General features: G+C 43.8%; 1 protein-coding gene across 2 annotated transcripts; it reads right to left on the bottom strand.

The window, feature by feature from the left end:
* Nucleotides 1–46: 46 nt before the first annotated feature.
* On the bottom strand, nt 47–13,937 carry LOC140188212 (proteinase-activated receptor 4-like). Of its 2 annotated transcripts, none has more exons than XM_072244268.1 (2): nt 13,611–13,937; nt 47–4,289 (listed from the first exon to the last, which is right to left on the bottom strand). In XM_072244268.1, the coding sequence occupies exons 1-2, from the start codon at nt 13,690–13,692 to the stop codon at nt 3,247–3,249; spliced, it is 1,125 nt and encodes a 374-aa protein (XP_072100369.1). In that variant the 5' UTR covers nt 13,693–13,937; the 3' UTR covers nt 47–3,246. The 2 variants fall into 2 exon arrangements, with proteins under 2 accessions (XP_072100369.1, XP_072100368.1); XM_072244267.1 differs by having other exon boundaries at nt 47–4,292; nt 13,611–13,750.
* Between the last annotated feature and the right edge of the window lie 12,059 nt (nt 13,938–25,996).

A 25,996-nucleotide genomic window follows, 5' to 3' on the forward strand; every position in this document is an offset into this window, starting at 1 on the left:
TCCTTGAATCAATGATTCCTCTACTCTGAAAATCAAATGTCATGGATTTATTAAAGAAACAGTACATGTAAAAATATTTAACTTACAATTAAGAGCTTACATCAAATGTTAGTTGCTTGATAACATAAAGTAGTTACAATTCTGAGCCAAGTAATAAATCTAAATATTCATTACAAAAAAGCACTTTGATGCATGCTACTCTATTTGAAAATAAACAAATTTTGCATTACATAGGTAAATGAAAGGTGTGATACAGTTCCCAAGAAGGAATAATATTATTTATCCATATGGTTTTCAATCTCACTTAAAGGTTAAACTGATGAGACCTTTTCTAATCTCTGGGTTTCCATGAGGATGAAAACATTCACTGACACTGAATATTGCAACGAAACCCGTGGTGACAATGTCTGACATGGTGTGGTAATAGGCCTTTAGTACACCAAGTCTGTGCCAACCATCCAACACCCCATTCCTTTCTTTTCAAATCTTTTTATTGTTATATTATACAGGAAAAATAACATGAGTACATTGAAGTAACAACACTTACAATCTCTCCAAAAAGACATTATCTTAAAGATTGAAAAAATTTGTGATAACAAAAAAAACCTACTAAGCAGAAAAGTGAGAAAAAAAAGAACCCATTAGGTGTCAAAACCCCAGAGTCATGTGTCATACAAAAAGCTTCTAAAAATAAACATCAAACCGCCAACCAGAAAAGAAAATATACTAAAAAATTTACAATTAGATCGTGGAAAAATTATATCAATTAACTCAAATGATAATAACAAGCAAATGAGCCCCATCTTTTCTCAAAATCAAATAAAGGTTCGAAGGTTCGACTTCTAATTTTCTCCAAACTAAGACATAGCATCACTTGAGAGAACCATTGTGACAAAGTGGGAGCTGACGTATCCTTCCACTTCAACAAAATGGCCCTCCTAGCTATCAATGTAACAAATGCAATAACATGTTAGTCAGACACAGAAATACCATGAATATTTTGAGGAATTATTCGAACAATCACAGTTAATTTATTAGGTTATAAATTTATTTTAAGTGCTTTAGAAATTGTTGAAAAAACTGACTTCCAGAACTGTTCCAATATAGAACAAGACCAAAACATATGTGTCACTGTAGCTATCTCAGTTTTACATCTATCACAATGAGTATCAACATTAGAAAAGATTTTAGAAAGTCTCTCCCTTGTCAAATGATAACATGTTGAATCAATGAATGGCTAGCACAAATTGAAGAAGAGTTAACCAACTTCAAAATCCACATCCAGTCCTCCATCATAAAAGTCAAATTAAGTTCTTTTTTATATTTTTGTATTTATTTCAGAATATTACTGTTTTTTTGACTAGGAAGTTTTCTGATCGTATTCATTCTATTATTTTATCTTTTATTTGGAATAATAAAAGACCAAGAATTAGTAAATGTCACTTACAAAAATTGAAAAAGGATGGAGGTCTTGCTTTGTCTAATCCAAGAATGTATTATCGGGCTGTTAATGTGCGATATATGTCTTTTTAGTTATACTGGGTTGATAAGAGTGATCGGCCAATTTGGGTAGACCTGGAACTGAAAGTTGTAAAGCAGTTTTATTTAACCTTTTATTGGGAGCTCCTTTACCTATGCAATTAGTTAAAGTTGTTAATTTAAACCTATATCCTGTGAATAAGTAAGTAACAGGAATTCTGCAGATGCTGGAAATTCAAGCAACACACATCAAAGTTGCTGGTGAACGCAGCAGGCCAGGCAGCATCTCTAGGAAGAGGTGCAGTCGATGTTTCAGGCCGAGACCCTTCGTCAGGACTAACTAACTAAAGTTGGCTGTGTGGTGAAAAAAGCACAGCAACGCCTCTTTCACCTCAGATGTCTGAAGAAGTTTGCCATGAGTCCCCCAAATCCTCAGGACTTTCTACAGAGACACCATCAAGAGAATCCTGACTGACTGTATCACCGCCTGGTATGGGAACTGTATTATCCTCAATTGCGGGGCACTGCAGAGAGTGGTGCAGACAGCCCAGCGCCTCACATAAACTTCCCACTATTCAGGACATTTACAGCAGCAGGTGTGTAAAATAGGGCCCAGAGGATCATCAGGGACTCCAGCCACCCCAACCACAAACTGTTTCAGCTGCTACAGTCTGGCAAATGGTACCACCGCAGTGAGGCAGGACCAACAGGTTCCGGGGCAGTTTCTTTCACCAGGCTATCAGATTTATCAATGCACATTGATCTGACTGTGTATACAAAACAATTATGTATACAATCCCAGTGTTTGGGCAATATCCTACTTCTCCCTTCCTTATTGCTTGTCCATTGTGACAGAGATGCAACATAAAGATGTTGTGAGATGGATGAAAGAAATAAAATAAATCCTAATTCATTACTCTCAACTCCCGCTAGATTTTGGCACTAGACTAGGCATAATTTACATTGGCAATTAACCTCCTACAAACCCACATGCTTTTCTGATGTGGGCGGAAACCCAGAGGGAGGCCTCCAAAGCTCGTTGAGGATATTGTCTGGACTTGAGGACATGAGTTATAGGGAAAGGTTAGGACTTCATTCACAGGAGACAAAGGAGAATGAGGGGAAATCTTATAGAGGCATACAAAATTATGAGGCTTGCAGGCTCCTCCCCCCCCCCCCCCCCCAAGTTTGGGTGAGACTAGAACAAGAGGCAATAGGTTTAGGGTGAAAGGAGAAATGGAATTTGAGGAACTGATTCTTTGTTGTAAGGCACCAAGATCTATGGCTCTTTCAGTGAGGTTTACGTCACCCTGTGCACATCATCAATGACCTGCACCAATCCTACACACTGGAAACTAATGATTTTCTCTACCACCTCACTTGCCCATGTCGAGTGGTTTAATGTCGAGGGCAGTTTACTATGTCCCATTTCACTCCCACCTGCAGGTCATCCATTGGCATCTGCCATTCATCAGCTCAACACTTAGATTGTCCTAACCACGCCTTTAATGACATTTATAATCTGATTCTTCTAAATCCCATGTTCACTGCAGTGAGACCAGAGAATTGTGCCCAACCACCAGATGACATACTCAAGCTTGAGCCGAGATCGGAAATGGTTAACTTTTCAGATTATTTTAAAAGAGGACACTGATTTATCTTGTTTCTGGTAATTGCTGGCACCCTACAGAGGTTCCTGCTGCTGGTATGCAAGCCATTAGGAGCTTTGCTTCAATAATTACTTTCATTAAGTGATTAGCATTGTGCTTAAATACTGGAGTCAGATGTTATTTTGCTCTCAGGTGCTGAGAAGGAACTGGACTCGATCAGTGGCTGAACTATTTTTATTGACCTCTTGCCTTTCACTGTCGTGGAGAGGATCACGCTTCTCACTTTATTCCGAAACTCATCAGAAACATAGTAGTAGATGAATGGGTCAATGCAGTTATTGAGTGTACTCAACATGAGGGAGATCGTGTAATTCAGATAGAGGTAGTTGACGTCCATGGAGTGAAGGCCAGAATGGTGAATGAGTAGGATGATATTACTGGGGGCAAAACACACCACATACGTAATCAGCACTAACACCATGTTTCGTATAGCCTGGCCAAATAGGTCACTGCTTTTGAGCAATGCCCTGACTATAGACACATAACAAAATACAGTAACCACACAAGGAATGAGAAACCCAACAGCAACCAAACACACAAAGCAATAGAAGAAGTAACCAGAATCCACTTTGTCAGGCAAGACATCATGGCAGGTTGTGATGTTTGGATCCTGGAATGAGTACACCTGCTCCTTGAGAAGAAGTGGAATCATGGAAGTTCCAACAAGAGCCCAAATCACGAAGCAGACAGCCACAGCGAACCTCTTGTCTCTGAAACCTTTGGAGTAAAGTGGGTGGACCAGAGCAAAGTATCGGTCGATGCTGATGACGGTGAGGAGCAGGATGGAGCAGTACATGTTCCCGTAGAAGAAAGCCGTCATCGTCCGACACAGGGCTTCGCCAAAGAGCCAGTTGTTGCCCTGGAAGTGATATTGGATCTTGAATGGGAGCACCAGCATCAGGAGAAGATCAGCTGTCGCCAAGTTCATCAGGAAGATGGTGGAAGGTAGTCGTTGGACCTTGGTGACCAGAATCAAAAGGGCCAGCCCATTGGCCGGGAGTCCAATAATCAGGATGATGCTTAAAATTACTGGAATCATCATTGTGGTAATGGAACTGGTCAGATAATACATTACTGTGCTATCCAATGTCTGGTTATTTTCAGTAGTATTGAACCGAAAGCTCCGCGGGCCCGGAACAGCTGCTAAAATAGAAAAGATTGTTTTTTTAACATCAGCATTTGAGTCCTTCAGTTGTTAAAGTATGAATCTCTGGCCCCAAAGTCTGTGGAGGTCGGGGCAGCTTTCAAGAGGAAAGGATTTGTTTTGTCAAATACAGGAATAGAAGCATATAAAGGTAAAGAGTAGGAAGAGGAGATACAATTCAGTTTGAATTTCATTGGCCCGTGGAATAGGACCAAAGGGCCATAAGATATAGTAGCAGAAGTAGGCCATTCAGCCCATCGAGTCTGCTCCATCATTCAATCATGGGCTGATCCAATTCTTTCAGTCATCCCCACTCCCCTGCTTTCACCCCACACCCTTTGATGCCCTGGCTAATCAAGAACCTATCTATCCCTGCCTTAAATGCACCCAATGACTTGGCCTCCTCAGCCGCCTGTGGCAACAAATTCCACAGATTTACCACCCTCTGACTAAAATAATTTCTCCACATCTCAGTTCTAAAAGGACGTCCTTCAATCCTGAAGTCATGCCCAAAACGCTGAATGATCTAAAACAAAAATTGCATTCTATGTTGCAAGTGGAAAACAATCTGGTAATTTTAAATATGGAAGAACAGAAAAACATAGTGAAAGAAAACTCTGTCCTATGAGTTGGTTTTATCGGAAGTAGAAAGCTCTTTTAACCATTTCAACCTATTTAGGCATTCAGTTTGATTACAGTTGATTTGGGCCAGAAATGCATTTACCTTTGCTTGATCTTCACTGTCCAATATTGAAAGATGGTCTACTTATGTGGATCTCAAGAATGCCACCTAATCTCAAATAAATTTAGGAAAGGAGATTTCCAGATTTCACAAACACTTGTGAAAAGCTATGTCCTAACGTTAGCTCTAATTGGTACAGGTCTAATTTCAATTTAAAATTACTCCCCTTTGTTCTTGATTCCTGATTGGTGGAGGTAATCTCTCCAAATGAATGCACTTTCCAGGCTGAGGACTTCAACTGGATCATTCCCTTCCTACCTCCCTCTCCCCTCCAATCCTGTTAGCCAGAGAAACACCATTGTTAGGCAGAGTGAAATGGTATACATAAAATTAATTATTAATAGGAAATACACGTAATTCTGCAGATACTGGAAATCAAGCACAACACACTCACATACAATGCTGGAGGAATCAGCAAACCAAGCAGCATCTTTGAAGAGGAATTAAACAGTCAACACTTTGGGCCGAGACCCTTCAACAGGACTGTAAAGGAAAGGAAGAATGGACAGAGTGGGGAAGGAGTACCAATTAGCAGGTGATAGATAACAACCTACCTGGGGGAAACAACAGTGGCCCCGCCTCTGGCACTGAGTCTGGCCCTGTGGCATAGAAAGGTAGGGAAATGAAGAGGATGGCAGCAGTTATAGGAGACTCTATAGTCAGGGGGACAGATAAATGATTCTGTGGATGCGAAAAGGAAACACGGATGGTAGTTTGCCTCCCTGGTTCCAGGATCCGTAATGTTTCTCAACCCATCCACAATGTCCTGAAAAGGAGGAGTGAGTAGCCAGAAGTCGTGGTACGTATTGGTACCAACGACATAAGTAGAAAAAGGGAGGAGGTCCTGAAAAAAGAATACAGGGAGTTAGGAAGGAAACTGAGAAGCAGGACCTAAAAGGTAGTAATCTCAGGATTGTTGTCTGTGCCACCCAACAGTGAGGTTAGGAACAGAATGAGGTGGCAGATAAATATGTGGTGGAAGAATTGGAGCAAGGGGCAGGGATTCAGATTTCTGGATAATTGGAACCTCTTCTGGGACAGGTGTGACCTGTACAAAAGGGACAAGTTACACTTGAATCTCAAGGGGACCAATATTCTTGCGGGCAGGTTTACTAGAGCTGTTGGGAATGGTTTAAATTAATATTGCAGGGGAATGGGAACCAGCATGATAGAGCTGAGGATGAGCCAGCAGGTTTACAAGTAGATGGTGGATGTAACATGAATGTAAGGAAGGACAAACCAATGATTATGTACAAACGCAAAGAGTTAAATTGTACCAATGAGGCAACATTCATAAGGGCGAAGAGTGCCAAACTATAGGTTCTTTACTTAAATGTGCGTAGCATTCAAAATAAGGATGGAGGAACTTGTGGTGAAATTAGAGATTGGTCGGTATGACGTTGTGGGCGTCACTGAGTCGTGGCTGAAAGAAGGTCATAGTTCAGAGCTTAACATCAAAGGATGCACTGTACTTTGTATCGAAAGGACAGACAGGCAGGCACAGGCGGTGGTGTGGCTCTGTTGGTAAGAGATGGAATTACATCTTTAGAAAGAGGTGACATAGGGTCAGAGAATGTTGAATCATTGTGGGTGGAGTTAAGAAAGTGCAACGGTAAAAATACCATTATGGGAATCATATATAGGTCTACAAATGGTAGCCAAGAAGTGAGGTTGAGACTGAAAAGGGAACTGGAAAAGGCATGTAATAAGGGTAATGTCACAATTGTAATAGGGGACTTCAATATGCAAGAGGATTAGGAAAACCAGGTTGGTGTCAGATTGCAAGAGAGGGACTTTGTTGAATGCCTACGTGATGGTTTTTTAGAGCAGCTTGTGCTTGAGCCGACTCGGGGAAAGGCTATCTTAGACTGGGCGTCGTGTAATAACCCAGATTTTAGTAGGGAGCTTAATGTAAAGGAACCCTTAGGAGACAGTGATCATAATATGACTGAATTCATACATTGATACTGCAATTTGAGAGGGAGAAGCAGAACTCACATGTATCAGTATTGCAATGGGATAAAGGGAATTACAGAGGCATGAGAGAGGAGCTTGCCCAGGTTCATTGCAAGAAGATACTGGCAGGGATGACAGCACAGCAGAGATGGCTGAAGTCTCCGGGAATAGTTCACAAGGCTCAGGATAGATATGTCCCACAGAAGAAGAAGTTCTCAGATGGCAGGGGTAGGCAACGGTGGCTGACAAGGGAAGTTAAGGACTGCATAAAAGCCAAGGATAGGGCATATAAGGTAGCAAAAGTGAGTGGGAAATTGGATGATTGGGAAGCTTTTAAAATCCAACAAAAGGCAATTAAAAAAGCTATAAGAAGGAAAAAAATTAAATATGAGGGCCAACTAGCCAATAATATAAAGCAGGATAGTAAAGGGTTTTTCAGTTATATAAAGAGTAAAAGGGTGAGAGTTGATATTGGACCAATAGGGGAGCAGTGAGAAAGGGTCTCACTGAAGTAGCACCAGCCTTCAACTGTGTCAAAGGTTCACTGTTACCTTTGAGCCTTAGATCTCTGACCTCTGTTTAGGAGGAAGTGCTGCAGAGTTGCATAGCATGAAAACAGGCCATTCAGCCCAGCTTCTCCATGCTGAACGTACTTCCTCCCTGTGATAGTCCCATTTTCCTGTATTTGACCCCTATCCCTCCGAACCTTTTCTATCCATTATCATTGTACTCACCTCTACCACATCCGCTGGAAGCACCTTCCTCATACTCCCCACCCTCTGAGTGGAAAGCTAGCCTCACAGGTCCCCTTTAAACCTTTTCCTTCTCATCTTAAACCTCTGTCCTCTAGTTTTCAACTTCACTATCCTGAGAAAAAAGCCGTGTCTATTCACCTTTCTATCCGCCACATGACTTTATAAATCTCTATAATGTCATTCCTCAGCCTCTTATGTGCAAAGGACAACAGTCCCAGCTTATCTAGTTTCTCCTTATACTTTAAGCCCCCGGTCTTGGCAACACCCTCGTGAACTTTTGCTACGTTGTTTCCAGCTTAATGACATCCTTCCTGTGGCTGGATGACCAGAACAGCATACAATACTCCAAGTGTAGTCTTAGCAATGTCTGGTTCAGTGACAACTCTTGTACATAGTGCTCTGGACAATAAAGACAAGCACTCTCCACCAGTACTGAGGGAGCATTGCACTGTCAGGGAGTCAGTACTGAGGGAACCGACACTGTCAGACAGTCAGCACTGAAGGAACCCACACTGTCAGTGAGTCAGTACTGAGGGAACTGACACTGTCAGGGAGTCAGCACTGAGGGAGCTCTGCAATATCAGTCAGCACAGAGGGAACACTGAAACTGTCAGAGATTCAGCACTGAGGGAGCTCTGCACTGTCAGCGAGTCAGCACTGAGGGAACTGACACTGTCAGGGAGTCAGTACTGAGGGAGCACTGCACTGTCAAAGAGTCAGTACTGAGGGAGCACTGCACTGTCAGAGTCAGCACTGAGGGAGCACTGCACTGTCAGAGTCAGCACTGACGGAACCACACTGTCAGCGAGTCAGTACTGAGGGAGTACTGCACTGTCAGAGTCAGCACTGAGGGAGCACTGCACTGTCAGAGTCAGCACTGAGGGAACCCACACTGTCAGAGTCAGTACTGAGGGAACCCACACTGTCAGCGAGTCAGTACTGAGGGAGTACTGCACTGTCAGAGTCAGCACTGAGGGAGCACTGCACTGTCAGAGTCAGCACTGACGGAACCACACTGTCAGCGAGTCAGTACTGAGGGAGTACTGCACTGTCAGAGTCAGCACTGAGGGAGCACTGCACTGTCAGAGTCAGCACTGAGGGAACCCACACTGTCAGAGTTAGTACTGAGGGAACCCACACTGTCAGCGAGTCAGTACTGAGGGAGTACTGCACTGTCAGAGTCAGCACTGAGGAGCACTGCACTGTCAGAGTCAGCACTGAGGGAACTGACACTGTCAGCGAGTCAGTACTGAGGGAGCACTGCAATGTCAGAGTCAGCACTGAGGGAACTGACACTGTCAGGGAGTCAGTACTGAGGGAACCCACACTGTCAGGGAGTCAGTACTGAGGGAACCGACACTGTCAGGGAGTCAGTACTGAGGGAACCCACACTGTCAGGGAGTCAGTACTGAGGGAACCGACACTGTCAGGGAGTCAGTACTGAGGGAACCCACACTGTCAGGGAGTCAGTACTGAGGGAACTGACACTGTCAGGGAGTCAGCACTGAGGGAACCGACACTGTCAGGGAGTCAGCACTGAGGGAACCCACACTGTCAGGGAGTCAGTACTGAGGGAACCCACACTGTCAGGGAGTCAGTACTGAGGGAACCCACACTGTCAGGGAGTCAGTACTGAGGGAACCGACACTGTCAGGGAGTCAGTACTGAGGGAACCCACACTGTCAGGGAGTCAGTACTGAGGGAACTGACACTGTCAGGGAGTCAGTACTGAGGGAACTGACACTGTCAGGGAGTCAGTACTGAGGGAACCCACACTGTCAGGGAGTCAGTACTGAGGGAACCCACACTGTCAGGGAGTCAGTACTGAGGGAACTGGCACTGTCAGATAGTCAGCACTGAGGGAACCAACACTGTCAGATAGTCAGCACTGAGGGAACTGACACTGTCAGCGAGTCAGTACTGAGGGATTTCTGCACTGTCAGAGTCAGTACTGAGGGAGCACTGCACTGTCAGAGTCAGCACTGAGGGAGCTCTGCACTGTCAGAGTCAGTACTGAGGGAACCCACACTGTCAGCGAGTCAGTACTGAGGGAGTACTGCACTGTCAGAGTCAGCACTGAGGGAGCACTGCACTGTCAGAGTCAGCACTGACGGAACCACACTGTCAGCGAGTCAGTACTGAGGGAGTACTGCACTGTCAGAGTCAGCACTGAGGGAGCACTACACTGTCAGAGTCAGCACTGAGGGAGCACTGCACTGTCAGAGTCAGCACTGAGGGAGCACTGCACTGTCAGAGTCAGCACTGAGGGAACCCACACTGTCAGCGAGTCAGTACTGAGGGAGTACTGCACTGTCAGAGTCAGCACTGAGGGAGCGCTGCACTGTCAGAGTCAGTACTGAGGGAACCCACACTGTCAGCGAGTCAGTACTGAGGGAGTACTGCACTGTCAGAGTCAGCACTGAGGGAGCACTACAGTGTCAGAGTCAGCACTGAGGAGCACTGCACTGTCAGAGTCAGCACTGAGGGAGCACTGCACTGTCAGAGTCAGCACTGAGGGAACCCACACTGTCAGCGAGTCAGTACTGAGGGAGCACTGCAATGTCAGAGTCAGCACTGAGGGAACTGACACTGTCAGGGAGTCAGTACTGAGGGAACCCACACTGTCAGGGAGTCAGTACTGAGGGAACTGACACTGTCAGGGAGTCAGTACTGAGGGAACCCACTCTGTCAGGGAGTCAGTACTGAGGGAACTGACACTGTCAGGGAGTCAGTACTGAGGGAACCCACACTGTCAGGGAGTCAGTACTGAGGGAACCCACACTGTCAGAGAGTAAATACTGAGGGAACTGGCACTGTCAGATAGTCAGCACTGAGGGATTTCTGCACTATCGAAGAGTCAGCACTGAGGGAACCAACACTGTCAGCGAGTCAGTACTGAGGGAGCACTGCACTGTCAGAGTCAGCACTGAGGGAGCTCTGCACTGTCAGAGTCAGTACTGAGGGAACCCACACTGTCAGCGAGTCAGTACTGAGGGAGTACTGCACTGTCAGAGTCAGCACTGAGGGAGCACTGCACTGTCAGAGTCAGCACTGAGGGAACCCACACTGTCAGCGAGTAAGTACTGAGGGAGTACTGCACTGTCAGAGTCAGCATTGAGGGAGCACTGCACTGTCAGAGTCAGTACTGAGGGAGCACTGCACTGTCAGAGTCAGCACTGAGGGAACCCACACTGTCAGCGAGTAAGTACTGAGGGAGTACTGCACTGTCAGAGTCAGCACTGAGGGAGCACTGCACTGTCAGAGTCAGTACTGAGGGAGCACTGCACTGTCAGAGTCAGCACTGACGGAACCACACTGTCAGCGAGTCAGTACTGAGGGAGTACTGCACTGTCAGAGTCAGCACTGAGGGAGCACTACACTGTCAGAGTCAGCACTGAGGGAGCACTGCACTGTCAGAGTCAGCACTGAGGGAGCACTGCACTGTCAGAGTCAGCACTGAGGGAACCCACACTGTCAGCGAGTCAGTACTGAGGGAGTACTGCACTGTCAGAGTCAGCACTGAGGGAGCACTGCACTGTCAGAGTCAGTACTGAGGGAACCCACACTGTCAGCGAGTCAGTACTGAGGGAGTACTGCACTGTCAGAGTCAGCACTGAGGGAGCACTACAGTGTCAGAGTCAGCACTGAGGAGCACTGCACTGTCAGAGTCAGCACTGAGGGAGCACTGCACTGTCAGAGTCATCACTGAGGGAACCCACACTGTCAGCGAGTCAGTACTGAGGGAGCACTGCACTGTCAGAGTCAGCACTGAGGGAACTGACACTGTCAGGGAGTCAGTACTGAGGGAACCCACACTGTCAGGGAGTCAGTACTGAGGGAACTGACACTGTCAGGGAGTCAGTACTGAGGGAACCCACTCTGTCAGGGAGTCAGTACTGAGGGAACTGACACTGTCAGGGAGTCAGTACTGAGGGAACCCACACTGTCAGGGAGTCAGTACTGAGGGAACTGACACTGTCAGGGAGTCAGTACTGAGGGAACCCACACTGTCAGGGAGTCAGTACTGAGGGAACCCGCACTGTCAGAGAGTAAATACTGAGGGAACTGGCACTGTCAGATAGTCAGCACTGAGGGATTTCTGCACTATCGAAGAGTCAGCACTGAGGGAACCAACACTGTCAGCGAGTCAGTACTGAGGGAACTGACACTGTCAGTGAGTCAGTACTGAGGGATTTCTGCACTGTCAGAGAGTCAGTACTGAGGGAACTGACACTGTCAGTGAGTCAGTACTGAGGGATTTCTGCACTGTCAGAGAGTCAGTACTGAGGGAACTGACACTGTCAGTGAGTCAGTACTGAGAGAACTCTGCAATGTCAGAGTCAGTACTGAGGGAACTGACACTGTCAGTGAGTCAGTACTGAGGGAACTGACACTGTCAGCGAGTCAGTACTGAGGGATTTCTGCACTGTCAGAGAGTAAGTACTGAGCGGGTACTGCACTATCAGAGAGTCAGGACTGAGGGAACTGACACTGTCAGGGAGTCAGTACTGAGAGAACTCTGCAATGTCAGAGTCAGTACTGAGGGAACTGACACTGTCAGTGAGTCAGTACTGAGGGATTTCTGCACTGTCAGAGAGTAAGTACTGAGCGGGTACTGCACTATCAGAGAGTCAGGACTGAGGGAACTGACACTGTCAGGGAGTCAGTACTGAGGGATTTCTGCACTGTCAGAGAGTAAGTACTGAGCGGGTACTGCACTATCAGAGAGTCAGGACTGAGGGAACTGACACTGTCAGGGAGTCAGTACTGAGGGAACCCACACAGTCAGAGATTCAGCACTGAAGGAACTGACACTGTCATTACTCCCCAAACCCCTCACCAAGACTCTAGCACTATCCTCCCAATAGGGACATTTTATTCTGGTCAATAGGCTCACCAACCCACACGCCATTGGGATGTAAGAGGAAACCACAGCACCTGAAGGAAGTTCACAAGGGAAAACATATAAACATCACGTAGGCAGCATCCTCGGTTGAGAATGGAGCTGGATTGCAGGCAGATTTAATAGCTGTACCACTGTGTCACACTAAAACTGCCCGGGAATGAGCCATTCTGCAGATTAAGTACTTTGTTTTACAGGGTAACTTTACCAGAGCGATTGCAACTTACGCCTAAAGTTAGAACAGGGTATGTAATGAGGAGGAATTCTACCTTACAAAGTATCAGATCTAGAGTCACAGTCCCCAGTTCTGGGCATTACATCAAGGAAAGATGTATTGAGCTTAAGAGGTAATTAAACAGAATAAGATTCAATTCATCTGAGTTCAGAAGATTAGGAGTGCTTTATTGAAATATTTTAAATGACAAACAAATGGCAGATAGAATAAATAGAAGAAATTTTATCTGGCGGAGCAAAGTCTTGAAATAAGTGATGTACTATTCAAAGGTTAGATCAGGAAGAACTCCTTCAAACAAAGAATAGTGTGATTCTAGGAAGCTCTTCCTTCTCAAACAGCTATGAACTTTGGAGCTCAATGGGAAAGTTCAAAATCCAGACTGACAGCTTTTTTTGTCAGATGTTGATATTATAATAAATGGAACTGAGATCTACATCTGTAAAGAGAGAGAACAAGGTTGAGTTCACTTGAGTTTGGAAGATTAACAAAGAATATGGTAAATTGATTTGATGGAAAAGAGAAACGTTATTTGTTCTACTGAGGGACAATACTAAATTCAAAACCCAGTCTGATGACTTAATGAACTTTCCTTCTCACTAAGAAAAGAAAATCATTTTTTTGTCTTAATCTAGTCGTTATTCACAACTCCAGTGTCACGTGAAAGGTGCACGATATACTAAAGCATATATGAAATGGAAAGATGAAAAATAAATAGAAATATCCTACCTCTATCCATCTCTCCAATTACAGCAGGTGAGAGCAAAAGCCCAACGAGAACAATTTTCTGGCAGTGTGCAGGCAGAGCCATGGTGATGGAGATGTCAGTCTACGAGCCTTGACTATTGTCTGCCGGTCGTGATTCTGTGGCTGCTATTTATAATCCACATAGAATCACACAGGAAGTACACTCCTGGTTCTGCATATTTGTGTTGAAAACTCGGCTAACTCACAGTCTGAAAACAGGGATGAGTTGCACAGGGTAAGAGATCTCAATGTCTGAGGCAAATTCAGAGGAAAATAACTCAGTAAATCTCTCCAGGTTTTTAAACTGATTTAACCTTGTCTCTTTGTAAACAATTCGTAAGATGGCCATTGGAACAAAACTCTAAATTGGTTAGTTGATGTAACATTTTTTAACAAGTCATTTCCTGTCACCTTCGTGTCAATAATGAGATAAGTGTACTTTTTTTCCCTCAAAATTGAAGTAAGCAACATTGCAAATGTTAATCCAGGAAGACACTCATGGTAATTAGGCGATGGTTAATGAACAGTCCATTTATATTTGGCTTGTAAAAATATTCAGAACATAAGATCCAACAGGAAGTCGTCTAGTCATGGCTTTCAAGATTCAGTAATGTTTAGAAAAAAGATAACAAATATAATTCTACCAAGAGCTGGGAAAAGCCTCTGAGGTAGGAACATTTCAGAATTCAATGCAAAAAGTTTCAAGCACTGATTTGGAAAAAGGAAAGTAGAATATTAAAACAGGCATAAAAAAAACAAAATGGTAAATCTTCTATCGATAAGTAATAAGAAAAAAGACTTGCAAATGTTAATGGCCTCTGATGGACAGAGACAGGGGGAAACAAAGAAATTGCAGAGAAATTACAAATATTTTGTCTCAGCTTTCATAGAAAACCTCTCAACAACAATGTTGTCTAGATTTACTGAGGGGTGATAAAAAAAAGCATCAGTTTTAGAAAGCACTAAACAATTAATGGAGCAAAATTAGAAATTAATGGAACTAAAAGCCAACAAATTCCCAGGAGAAGATGAGCAGCAGTGCAAGGCTTTGAAGAAGCTGGTGATGGAGACAGAGTCATAGAATAGAATACCACAGCACAAAAAGGGCCCTTTGGTCCATCTAGTCCATGCTAAACTATTTATCTGCCTAGTCCCACCAACCTACTCCCAGACCATAGCCCTCCATGACTCTCTTATCCATGGCTTCTTCTTGGGCCCTCAGCTCTCAGTGATGACCTCCTGCTTCCCTTGTCCAAAGGCTGGAGTTCATTAATGTTTTTGTAATTCATTGTATCCACTGTATGGAGGATTGGCCTATACAGCTTCACCAGAGCCCTGTTGGCTCCCTTACCCATTTCCACCTCTCATGACAGGGATGTAGGGTTGGACTTTGAGAGGCTCCATCCATGTATCTATCCAAATTTCACTCGTGTTGAAGTCAAACCCACATCTACCATGTCCGCTGGCTGCTCACTCCACATTCTCACCACCCTCTGAATGAACAAGATCCATCTCATGTTTACCCCTAACCCATGACCTCTAGTTGTAGTCTCACCCAACCTCAGTGGAAAATCATGCTTGTATTTATCCTATCTATACTTAGATTAGATTAGATTAGATTCAACTTTATTGTCATTATGCCGAGTACAAATACAAAGCTAATGAAATGCATTTAGCATCTGACCAGAAACGCAAAGAATAGTGTTATTTACAAAATAACTGCGAATAAAAAAAGTGCTACAGCACACAAATATAAAGGTACTGAGACAGTACAATATGGGTGCAATACTGCTTAGCGCTGTGATGAGAGGTTCAGCAGTGTCACAGCCTCAGGGAAGAAGCTCTTCCTGTGCCTGCTGGTGCGGGAGCAGAGGCTCCTGTAGCACCTACTAGATGGGAGGAGAGTAAAAAGTCCATGGTTAGGGTGAGATGCATCCCTGATAATGCTTTTCGCCCTGCCCAGGCAGCGTTTATGGTAGATGTTCTCAATGGTGTGCAATTGGGTGCCGATAATCTGCTGGACAGTTTTCACCACACGCTGGAGTGCTTTGCAGTCCATATAACCATATAAAAATTACAGCACGAAACAAGCCATCTCGGCCCTTCTAGTCCGTGCCAAACTCTTACTCTCACCTAGTCCCACCGACCTGCATTCAGCCCATAACCCTCCATTCCTTTCCTGTCCATATAGCCATCCAATTTAACCTTAAAAGACAACATCGAACCTGCTTCAACCACTTCTACTGGAAGCTTGTTCCACACAGCTACCACTCTCTGAGTAAAGAAGTTCCCCTTCACGTTACTGCTCAACTTTGCCCTTTAACTCTCAACTCATGTCCTCTTGTTTGAATCTCCCCCATTCTCAATGGAAAAAGCCTATCCATGTCAACTCCATCTATCCCCCTCATAATTTTAAATACTTCTATCAAGTCCCCCCTCAACCTTCTACGCTCCAAAGAATAAAGACCTAACTTGTTCAACCTTTCTCTGTAATTTAGGAGATGAAACCCAGGCAACATTTCAGTAAATCTCCTCTGTACTCTCTCAATTTTATTGACATCTTTCCTATAATTCAGTGACCAGAACTGTACACAATACTCCAAATTTGGCCTCATCAATGCCTTATACAATTTCAACATTACATCCCAACTCCTATACTCAATGCTGTGACTTATAAAGGCCAGCATACCAAAAGCTTTCTTCACCACCCTATCCACATGAGATTCCACCTTCAGGGAACTATGCACCATTATTCGTAGATCCCTCTGTTCTACAGCATTCTTCAATGCCCTACCATTTACCATGTATGTCCCATTTTGATCAGTCCTACCAAAATGTAGCACCTCACATTTATCAGCATTAAACTCCGTCTGCCATCTTTCAGCCCACTCTTCTAAGTGGTCTAAATCTCTCTGCAAGCTTTGAAAACCTACTTCATTATCCAGAATGCCACCTATCTTAGTATCATCTGCTTACTTACTAATCCAATTTACCACCCCATTATACAGATCATTAATGTATATGACAAACAACATTGGACTCAGTGCAGATCCCTGAGGCACACCACTAGACACTGTCCTCCAATCTGACACAGTTATCCACCACTACTCTCTGGCGACTCCCATCCGGCCACTGCTGAATCCATTTTCCTACTTCGATATTAAGGCCTAATGATTGAACCTTCCTAACTAACCTTCCGTGTGGAACCTTGTCAAAGGCCTTACTGAAGTCCATATAGACAACATCCACCGCTTTACCCTCGTCAACTTTCCTAGTAACCTCATCAAAAAATTCAATAAGATTTGTCAAACATGACCTTCCACGCACAAATCCATGTTGACTGTCCTAATCAGACCCTGTCTATTCAGATAATTATATATACTATCTATAAGAATACTTTCCATCAATTTACCCACCACTGACATCAAACTCACAGGCCGATAATTGCTAGGTTTACTCTTAGAACCCTTTTTAAACAATGGAACAACATGAGCAATACGCCAATCCTCCAGCACCATCCCCGTTTCTAATGATATTTGAAATACTTCTGTCAGAGCCCCTGCTATTTCCACACCAACTTCCCACAAGGTCCTAGGGAATATCCTGTCCAGACCCGGGACATATGCACTTTTATATTCCTTAGAAGCGTCAGTACTTCCTCTTCTTTAATCATCATGCTTTCCATAACTACCCTTCTTGTTTCCTTTACCTTACACAATTCAATATCCTTCTCCTTAGTGAATACCGAAGAAAAGAAATTATTCAAAATCTCCCCCATCTTTTTTGGCTCCACACATAGCCGTCCACTCTGATTCTCTAAGGGACCAATTTTATCCCTCACTATCCTTTTGCTATTAATATAACGGTAGAAACCCTTGGGATTTATTTTCACCTTACTTGCCAAAGCAGCCTCATATCTTCTTTTAGCTTTTCTAATTTCTTTCTTAAGATTCTTTTTACATTCTTTATATTCCTCGAGCACCTCATTTACTCCAAGTTGCCTATATTTATTGTAGATCCCTCTCTTTTTCCGAACCTAGTTTCCAATATCCCTTGAAAACCATGGCTCTCTCAAACTTTTAACCTTTCTTTTCAACCTAACAGGAACATAAAGATCCTGTACCCTCTAAATTTCGCCTTTAAATGACCTCCATTTCTCTATTACATCCTTCCCATAAAACAAATTGTCCCAATCCACTCCTTCTAAATCCTTTCGCATCTCCTCAAAGTTAGCCTTTCTCCAATCAAAAATCTCAACCCTGGGTCCAGACCTATCCTTCTCCATAATTATATTGAAACTGATGGTATTGTGATCACTGGACCCGAAGTGCTCCCTGACACATACCTCCGTCACCTGCCCTCTCTCATTCCCTAACAGGAGATCCAACACTGCCTCTTTTCTAGTTGGTACCTCAATGTATTGCTGGAAAAAACTATCTTGCACACATTTTACAAACTCCAAACCATCCAGCCCTTTTACAGAATAGGCTTCCCGGTCAATGTGCGGAAAATTAAAATCTCCCACAATCACAACCTTGTGCTTACTACAAATATCTGCTATCTCCTTACAAATTTGCTCCTCCAATTCTCGCTTCCCATTCGGTGGTCTATAATACGCCCCTATAAGCGTCACTACACCTTTCCCTTTCCTCAATTCCACCCAAATAGCCTCCCTAGACGAGTCCACTAATCTATCCCGCCAGAGCACCGCTGTTATATTTTCTCTGACAAGCAATGCAACACCTCCCCCTCTTGCCCCACCAATTCTATCACACCTGAAGCAATGAAATCCAGGAATATTTAGTTGCCAATCACACCCCTCCTGCAACCATGTTTCACTAATAGCTACAACATCATATTTCCAGGTATCAATCCATGCTCTAAGCTCATCCACCCTTCTTACAATGCTCCTAGCATTAAAATAGATGCATTTAAGAAACTCTCCACCTCTTACTCTCTGTTTATTCTTCATGGAGCAAAGAACTTTGTTTGCAAAGATCTTTTTCTTCCTTCTCCCCTACATCTTCGGTCTGAGTGCTCCCGATCTCTGTCCCCTGCCTATCCTCCCTCACACACTGCCTACTAGCTTTCTCTATTTGTGAACTAACCTCCTCTCTCCTAGTCTCTTCAATTTGATTCCCACCCCCCAACCATTCTAGTTTAAAGTCTCCTCAGTAGCCTTCGCAAATCTCCCCGCCAGGATATTGGTTCCCCGAGGATTCAAGTGCAACCCGTCCTTTTTGTACAGCTCACACCTGCGCCAGAAGAGGTCCCAATGATCCAAAAACTCCCCTGCTCCAATCCCTCAGCCACGCATTTATCCTCCACCTCATTGCATTCCTACTCTCACTGTCGCGTGGCACAGGCAGTAATCCCGAGATTACTACCTTTGCAGTCCTTCTTCTCAACTCCCTTCCTAACTCCCTATATTCTCCTTTCAGGACCTCTCCCCTTTTCCTACCTACGTCATTGGTACCCATATGTACCACGACCTCTGGCTCCTCTCCCTCTGATACGGGACAATTGCCATACCACACTGAGATGCACTTGGTGAGTATGCTCTCAATGGTACAGTGGTAAAAGTCCATCAATATCCTAGGACGGAAGTGAGCTTTCTTCATGCTCCGCAGGAAATAAAGGCGCTGTTGTCTTCACCTGCATAATTCTGTATTGCTCTACCAAATTTCCCCTCATTCTCCTACACCCTGGTGAGTAAAGCCCTAACCTATTCAGCCTTTCTCTGTAACTCAGGTCCTCGGGACCCGGCAACATCCTTGTAAGTTTTCTCTGAACTCTTTCAGTCTTATTGATATCTTTCCTGTAGCTAGGTGACCAGACCTGCACACAATACTCCAGTTTAGGACTCACCAATGTCTTGTACAACTTCAACATAAGTGCAAACTTTATTGCCTTCCAAAATTCCGTAATGCTAGAAGGGTTCTCAAAGATTGAAAGGTAGCAAATGTAATCACATATTGAACAAAAGAGTGAGAGAGGAAACCAGAAACTATTGATGACCTAACCTGATTAGCACAAGGGAATCTATTATTAAGAAAGTAATAACACATCCATTGAAAAGAAAAATAGTGGGATTGGCAGCAATCGCCTACAAGATGACCACAACCCTGTTGTGGTTTGGAGGCTTGTGTCCTTCAATGACCTGGAGAGCTGTGTTCGCGGGAGTAAAGGCTTTAGCTTTGGCTCTTGGTAGGGTCACCCATGCCAAACAGGTCAAAGGGTAGAGGACAGACTGCGGTCCACTGGTCTTCCAGGATCAGGGGGAGGGGGGGGTTCAGCTCAGAGCTGACAACCCTGACTGGTAAAACAAAACTGTCACGGAAACAGCAGTGATGAGTCCTTCTACATCTGAGTGTGATGGTATTCCTGAGTGCCCACTGACTGTAGTGAAAACCAAGAGGAAGCTACTGATACAATGAAAGAAACTATGAACATCACCAGAGATGAGGACCTTCATTGCTGCCCCAGACAACAATAGTGTAACAGGCACCAAGCATGGCAGTCATCTATGAAAGGGCAATCACATGTAACAACTCTACTAGAGTTTTCTGAGGTTGCATTAGAAGGATATTTGAACTTGGTAAAAGCCTTTGATTAGATACCACTTAAGAAACTATTCATTAAGATGGTAGCACCTGGAACTGGATGCAATATATGAGAATGGTTGAGGACTGGTTAATGGATTGAAAATAGAGGAACAATAATCAGATCCTTCTCAAATTAGGAGGCTGCAGCACATGGGGAGGAGTGGTGAGGCAGAGAGCGATGCCGGAGCCCAGCTGTCCACAATCTACATCAGTGATTTGTACGAGGGAACCGAGGATCATATATCAAAGTTTGCTGAGTTTCATTGAGGACTGGGAGAAAAATGCAAAGAGGTTTCGGGGGTTGTAGACGGGTAAATGTATGGACAAGAATAACTAATGCCTCACTTAGTATTCAGGACACGCTTTCAGAAGAACGCTAGTGGAAGATGGAGAATTATTGCATTACGTAGAAAGAGGTGCATTTCTGATAGTGCATTAAAAAAGCATTTTTGATTAAATTAGGTCTACAATATTCAGTACATGGCAGATAGCAAAGCTTTTATTGCCATGTGGGAAAAAATGTGAGGGCATCCATTCCTGGAGAAAAAATAAAGAGCATTTTTTTCAATGACGAAACATTGAAAGGTGTCTATATTCAGAGGAACCTATGTATCCTAGTACACAAATCACTGTTTACACATATGTTGTCCCTACCCAAAGAGGACCATACTTTGTTATGTAAGAGCGAAGCAACAACAATAGCAGAGTAGTAGGATTAAATGTTTTTACTCCAAAGTTCAAAGTAAATTTGTTATCGAAGTACACATATGTCACCATATACAACCCTGAGATTCGTTATCTAGCGGGCATACTCAATAAATCCATAATAAAATAATAACCATAATCGAATCAATAAACAACTGTATCAATTTGGGCGTACAAACAGTGTACAAAAGACAACAAACTATGCAAATACAAAAGGAAATAAATAATGATAAATAAATAAATAAGCACTAAATAACGAGAACGTGAGTCATGATATCATGTTGGCCACGGTACATTCTGGGCAACTTACAGTGCAGGAGCAATGAACCGGGCCCCCTGAAGCAAAAAGCCATGCATACTTGAAAGCTCTCACAAATAGGCAGAGTCTTCCGTGAGTAGGAGGTCTAGTTGATTCACCGAGCATTCCATCAGCCACACGCACTCTTGCCACATTCTCCCAGTCGATCCGATACGGTTCCAATGACGAGTCACGGAAGTGTGCTTGGAGGGGAACCTACACATGGTTCCTTTGCACCTGCTACCCTCGCCCTTCTTGGTGACAGTGGTCTTGGGTCTGAGCGATGTTCTCGGAGTAGCAGAGGTGAGCAACTGCAGAGCATTTTTCAGCTGATACACTGTGGAAACTCTACACCCATGACAGTTAGATGAATCTTTAAGGTAGTGGATTTATGATGCCCCAATATGGGCACTCACTGGGTTTGAAATTGTGTAGCACTAAATGCCGTGTTCTGGAATGGACTGCAATGGGGGAATCAATGCTATTGTTTAGTGGTATGGAGTTAAAGTGTTACTCATCCGGTTTCTCATGTTAACTTTGCTTAACTCATCCCTGTTGAAATAGATGTGAATAGATCCGATGAGAGCCGGGCTTTACGATGGAGGCAAAGGGGATGATCAACATCAAAAATATAACATGGGCGGAAAATCACTCACGATGACCAACATGATGACGCAGCTGATATATGGTGACGGTTTGCGGGCCGCTCACAAAACTAACAGATACTCTATTAGATATTCTTCTGAACTACCATTGCTGCAATCTGCAGCCTCTAAGAGACGTGCTTCTGAATCGTGGAAATGAACTTGCAATTTTACAATTTCCTGAAGGAGCAGAACCAGAATCAGGTTTATTATCAACGGTATGTGTCATGAAATTTGTTCACTTAGCAGCAGCTGTTCAATGCAATACATAATATAGAAGAAGAAAAAAATCATAAAATAATAATAAATCAATCAATTGCAGTATACGTATATTGAATAGATAGAAAATCATGCAAAATCAGTAATAATATATATTTAAAAAGTGAGGTAGTGTTCACAGGTTCAATGTCCCTTTAGGAATTGGATGGCAGAGGGGAAGAAGCTGTTCCTGAATCGCTGAGTGTGTGTCTTCAAGCCTCTGGTGAGTTCGACTCTCAGGAATGAGAGTACAGCACCTTGAAGCAGACAATGATCAGCATCGCCGGGACAGACTTCAAGCCGTGCTAAAGGGTTGCGAGCAGAAAATGAACCAATGTTCAGCCCCACTACTCTGTGCCAGCCAAGATCCCCCGCCTGCCTGCGTTTGACCCTCCCATCTCTTCTCATTACCACCATCGGGTGGGAGGTGAGGAGGTCCTGGGTCCCAGACCACCAGGCTCAGGAATAGTTGTTGCCCCACAACCATGGAGCTGGTGTAGAAGACTTCACTTGCCTCAGCATTGAACTGTCTGCTGATCATGTTCTCAGTATTTTCTGTGCATCTACATTCTAATTATTCGCACAATTTGTCCTCTTTTGCACATTGGATGTTTGTAGGTGTTTGTTATTTGCGGTGTTTCATGGATTCTGCTGTATTTTTAAAATTTTCCTGTGGGTGCCTGCAAGGAACTGACTCTCAGGGTTGTATGTGGTATATATAATTTGTTAGTAAGTTTACTTTGAATCGCTGGGTCCTGTAGACAGCCAGGGGAGCCAGCCATCCTGCTGCAGACCAGATACTCTACTTTCTCCCTTGATGTCATGATGCACAAGCAGAAGCTGACATATTTTGGAAATGTAAGCTTGGTTGGAGTGAAAAGCTGGTTATGCCTTTGATACAGAGGTAAACAGAAAAGGTTTGCACAAACCAAGTGGACGGATAGGATCAGAGAAACGCCATGGTAGCGTAGCGGTTAGTGTGGCGCGATTACAGCTCAGAGCATTCCGGAGTTGTGGCGCTGTTCCATAAGAATTCTCCGTACATCCTCCCCATAGAACGCACGGGTTTTCCTCCGGTGCTCTGCTTTCCTCTCACAGTCCAAAGACATACTGCATGGGTTAATTGGTCGTTGTAAACTGTCCCGTGATTAGGTTGGGGGTAATTGGGCTTGTGGGGTTGTTGGGTCAGCGATTCTCGAAGGGCCGGAAGGGTCTACTAAACAAATAAAGCCACCAGTGCTGTTTGCTGTCTGATAGCTCTGATAGGCCTGTATTGTGCTGTATGTTTTCTATGTTTCTAAATGTGTAATGTACAATTTATAATAAATATTATGTACAACAGGATAGTTAATATAACATAGAAATACTGTTGTGTCAGAATGAGTTAAGATCTTCTGGGAATCACGCCTTTTTGGATCTAATACTGAATTATACGACTTTGGATAAATTGATTTCTCTGTCTATATCTGTTAGCAATCTGTGATATTAACTTAGCTTGTTTTTGTTTTTCCTTTAATCTTTTCTTTTTCTCTCTAGTAGTGAAGGAAAAGCCACACATACCATGTCCTCTTGCACTGTATTTTGCAACACCTCCATTTTTTTTGACTGTTACACAACTCTTGATGCGGGCTCTTGACCTGAAACGTTGACGTACACTTGGAGTTTGAGGAGATTTGATGCTAGCGAATTTCTACAGAGGAGAGTACTCTGACTGGCTGCATCACGGTCTGATATGGAGGTGCCAACGCGTTAGTGTAAGAGGCTTCAGAGCATTGTAGACTCATCCAGCTCCGTCACCACTCTGGACATCTTCAAAAGGCACCCATCCTTAAAAACCTTCACCATCTGGGAAATGTCCTCTTCCTAATATCATTTGGAAGGAGGCCCAGGAACCTGAGGACTCGCACTCAACGTTTTAGGAACAGCTTCTTCTCCTCTACCATCAGATTTCTGAACAGTTCATGAACCCATGAACATTTCCTCTATTGTACTATTCTTTTATTGTAACTAATAGTAATTTGTTCTGCCTGCACCACACTGCTGCCACAAAACAACATAATTCACAACTAATGGAGTGACAATAAACCTGATTCTGATTCTGACCCATTGAGTCTCCCAGCATTATATTTTTTTGTTCTAGGTTCTAGAGGAGTTCGGTGGGTAATACCGTTCCGGCTGACCGGAAGTGCACTGAGAGCAGTAAGCCTAAGGGAGTTGGGTGCTTACTGATCTGGTTAACAAAGGATGGTGCAATCTGGGGCATATTACGATTGAGGAACGTGTTTGCAGACTGGATATTGAACTTTTTACTGTTGGACTTTGGGCACATTCCACCGTGATACAACACTTGGCGGCACAGGAGGTCGTTCCTGCCTGTGGCCATCGGACATGCAGCTCTTCCCATGGAGGGTCAGACACCCTGAGCCAATAGACTGGTCCTGGACTTATTTTCCATCTGGCGTAGTTTGCATTTTGTTGTTTGATTGTTGGGGGTTTTTGTATTGCTATATTTATGCTCTATTCTTGGTTGGTGCAGCTGTAATTAAATCAAATTTCCCTCGGGATTAATAAAGTATATCTATCTATCTATCTTTCTAGTACCTGCAGTCCCTTTGCCATCAAAGACACAGTTCCTCCATCAGATTGTTCATTGCTTCATTCTTTTGTCTATGTTTCTCACTCTTTAACTGCTCCCATTCATTCATTGGCCAGATGTCCTCATTTAATTCCATGGTCTCCTAGTCTTGGCCTACTCCCCTTCCTCATCTTCCCTGCATGTTTCTTTTGTGTCCTTCCTACTTCTGGCAAAGTCTTTGACCTGAATGTTAACTCTGTTTCTCTTCACACCGATGCAGCCTGACCTGCTGATTTCCACCATTTTCTGATTCTATTCCAGAGCTTGTCAAGTGTTTTGACTAAAAAAATGAACACGTAAAATTGTGCTACAACTTGGTCGTGATCCACACAGACTACATAGGAATCACAGATTGGCCCACGGCATAAGCTTGCCATCATACTCCCAAAAATGGTACAAAGAGTAGTGGATACAGCCTTGTCCATCACGGGTAAAGCCCTCCCCACCATTGAGAACATCTACAAGGAGCACTGTCGCAGGAAAGCAGCATTAATCATCAAGGATCCCACTATCCAGGCCATGCTCTCTTCTTGCTGCTGCCATTGGGAAGAAGATACAGGAGCCTTAACACCCACACTACCAGGTTCAGGAATAGTTATTACCCTTCAACCATCAGGCTCCTGAACCAGAGGGGATAACTTCACTCAACTTTAGCCACCTCAACACTAATCTCACAACTTACAGACTCACTTTCAAGGACTCTTCATCTCATGCTTTCAATATTTATTGCTTGTTTATTTATTTATTATTATTATCATCATTATCTTGTTTTTTGCTCAGTTTTGTCTTCTGCATATTTGTTCATCTTGTATGTGTTTTTTCAGTGATTCGATTGTTTCTTTGCATTGACTGTGAATTCCCGCAAGAAAATGGACCTCAGGGTTGTATATAGTGACATATGTAGTTTGATAATTAATTTACTTTGAACTCTGAAGTCTGTGACTTTTGACCAAACTTGTGTGTCCCCAAGCATCACAAACAAGATGCTGGAGGAACTTGGCAGGTCAGGCAGCATCTGTGGAAGTGAAGACCTTGCATTTTGCCAAGACCCCTCTCCAGGCCCGAAGCGTCGACTGTTTATTCGTTTCCATTGATACTGCCTGACCTGCTGAGTTCCTCCAGCATTTTGTGTGTGTTGCTCTGGATTTCCAGCAACCGCAGGCTTTCTCCTGTTTATGGTTTGCAGTGTCCCCAGTGCTGTTTTCTCAGCTCTCTTTCTCCTT

The sequence above is a fragment of the Mobula birostris genome, chromosome 26, assembly GCF_030028105.1.
Source record: "Mobula birostris isolate sMobBir1 chromosome 26, sMobBir1.hap1, whole genome shotgun sequence".
Taxonomy (NCBI): domain Eukaryota; kingdom Metazoa; phylum Chordata; class Chondrichthyes; order Myliobatiformes; family Myliobatidae; genus Mobula; species Mobula birostris.

Coding starts and splice junctions, on each gene's coding strand:
- LOC140188212 (XM_072244267.1), bottom strand. CDS start 13,692: ATGGCTCTGCCTGCACACTGCCAGAAAATTGTTCTCGTTGGGCTTTTG. Junction 4,293..13,610: donor AATTGGAGAGATGGATAGAG/GTAGGATATTTC, acceptor TTTCTATTTTAG/CAGCTGTTCCGGGCCCGCGG.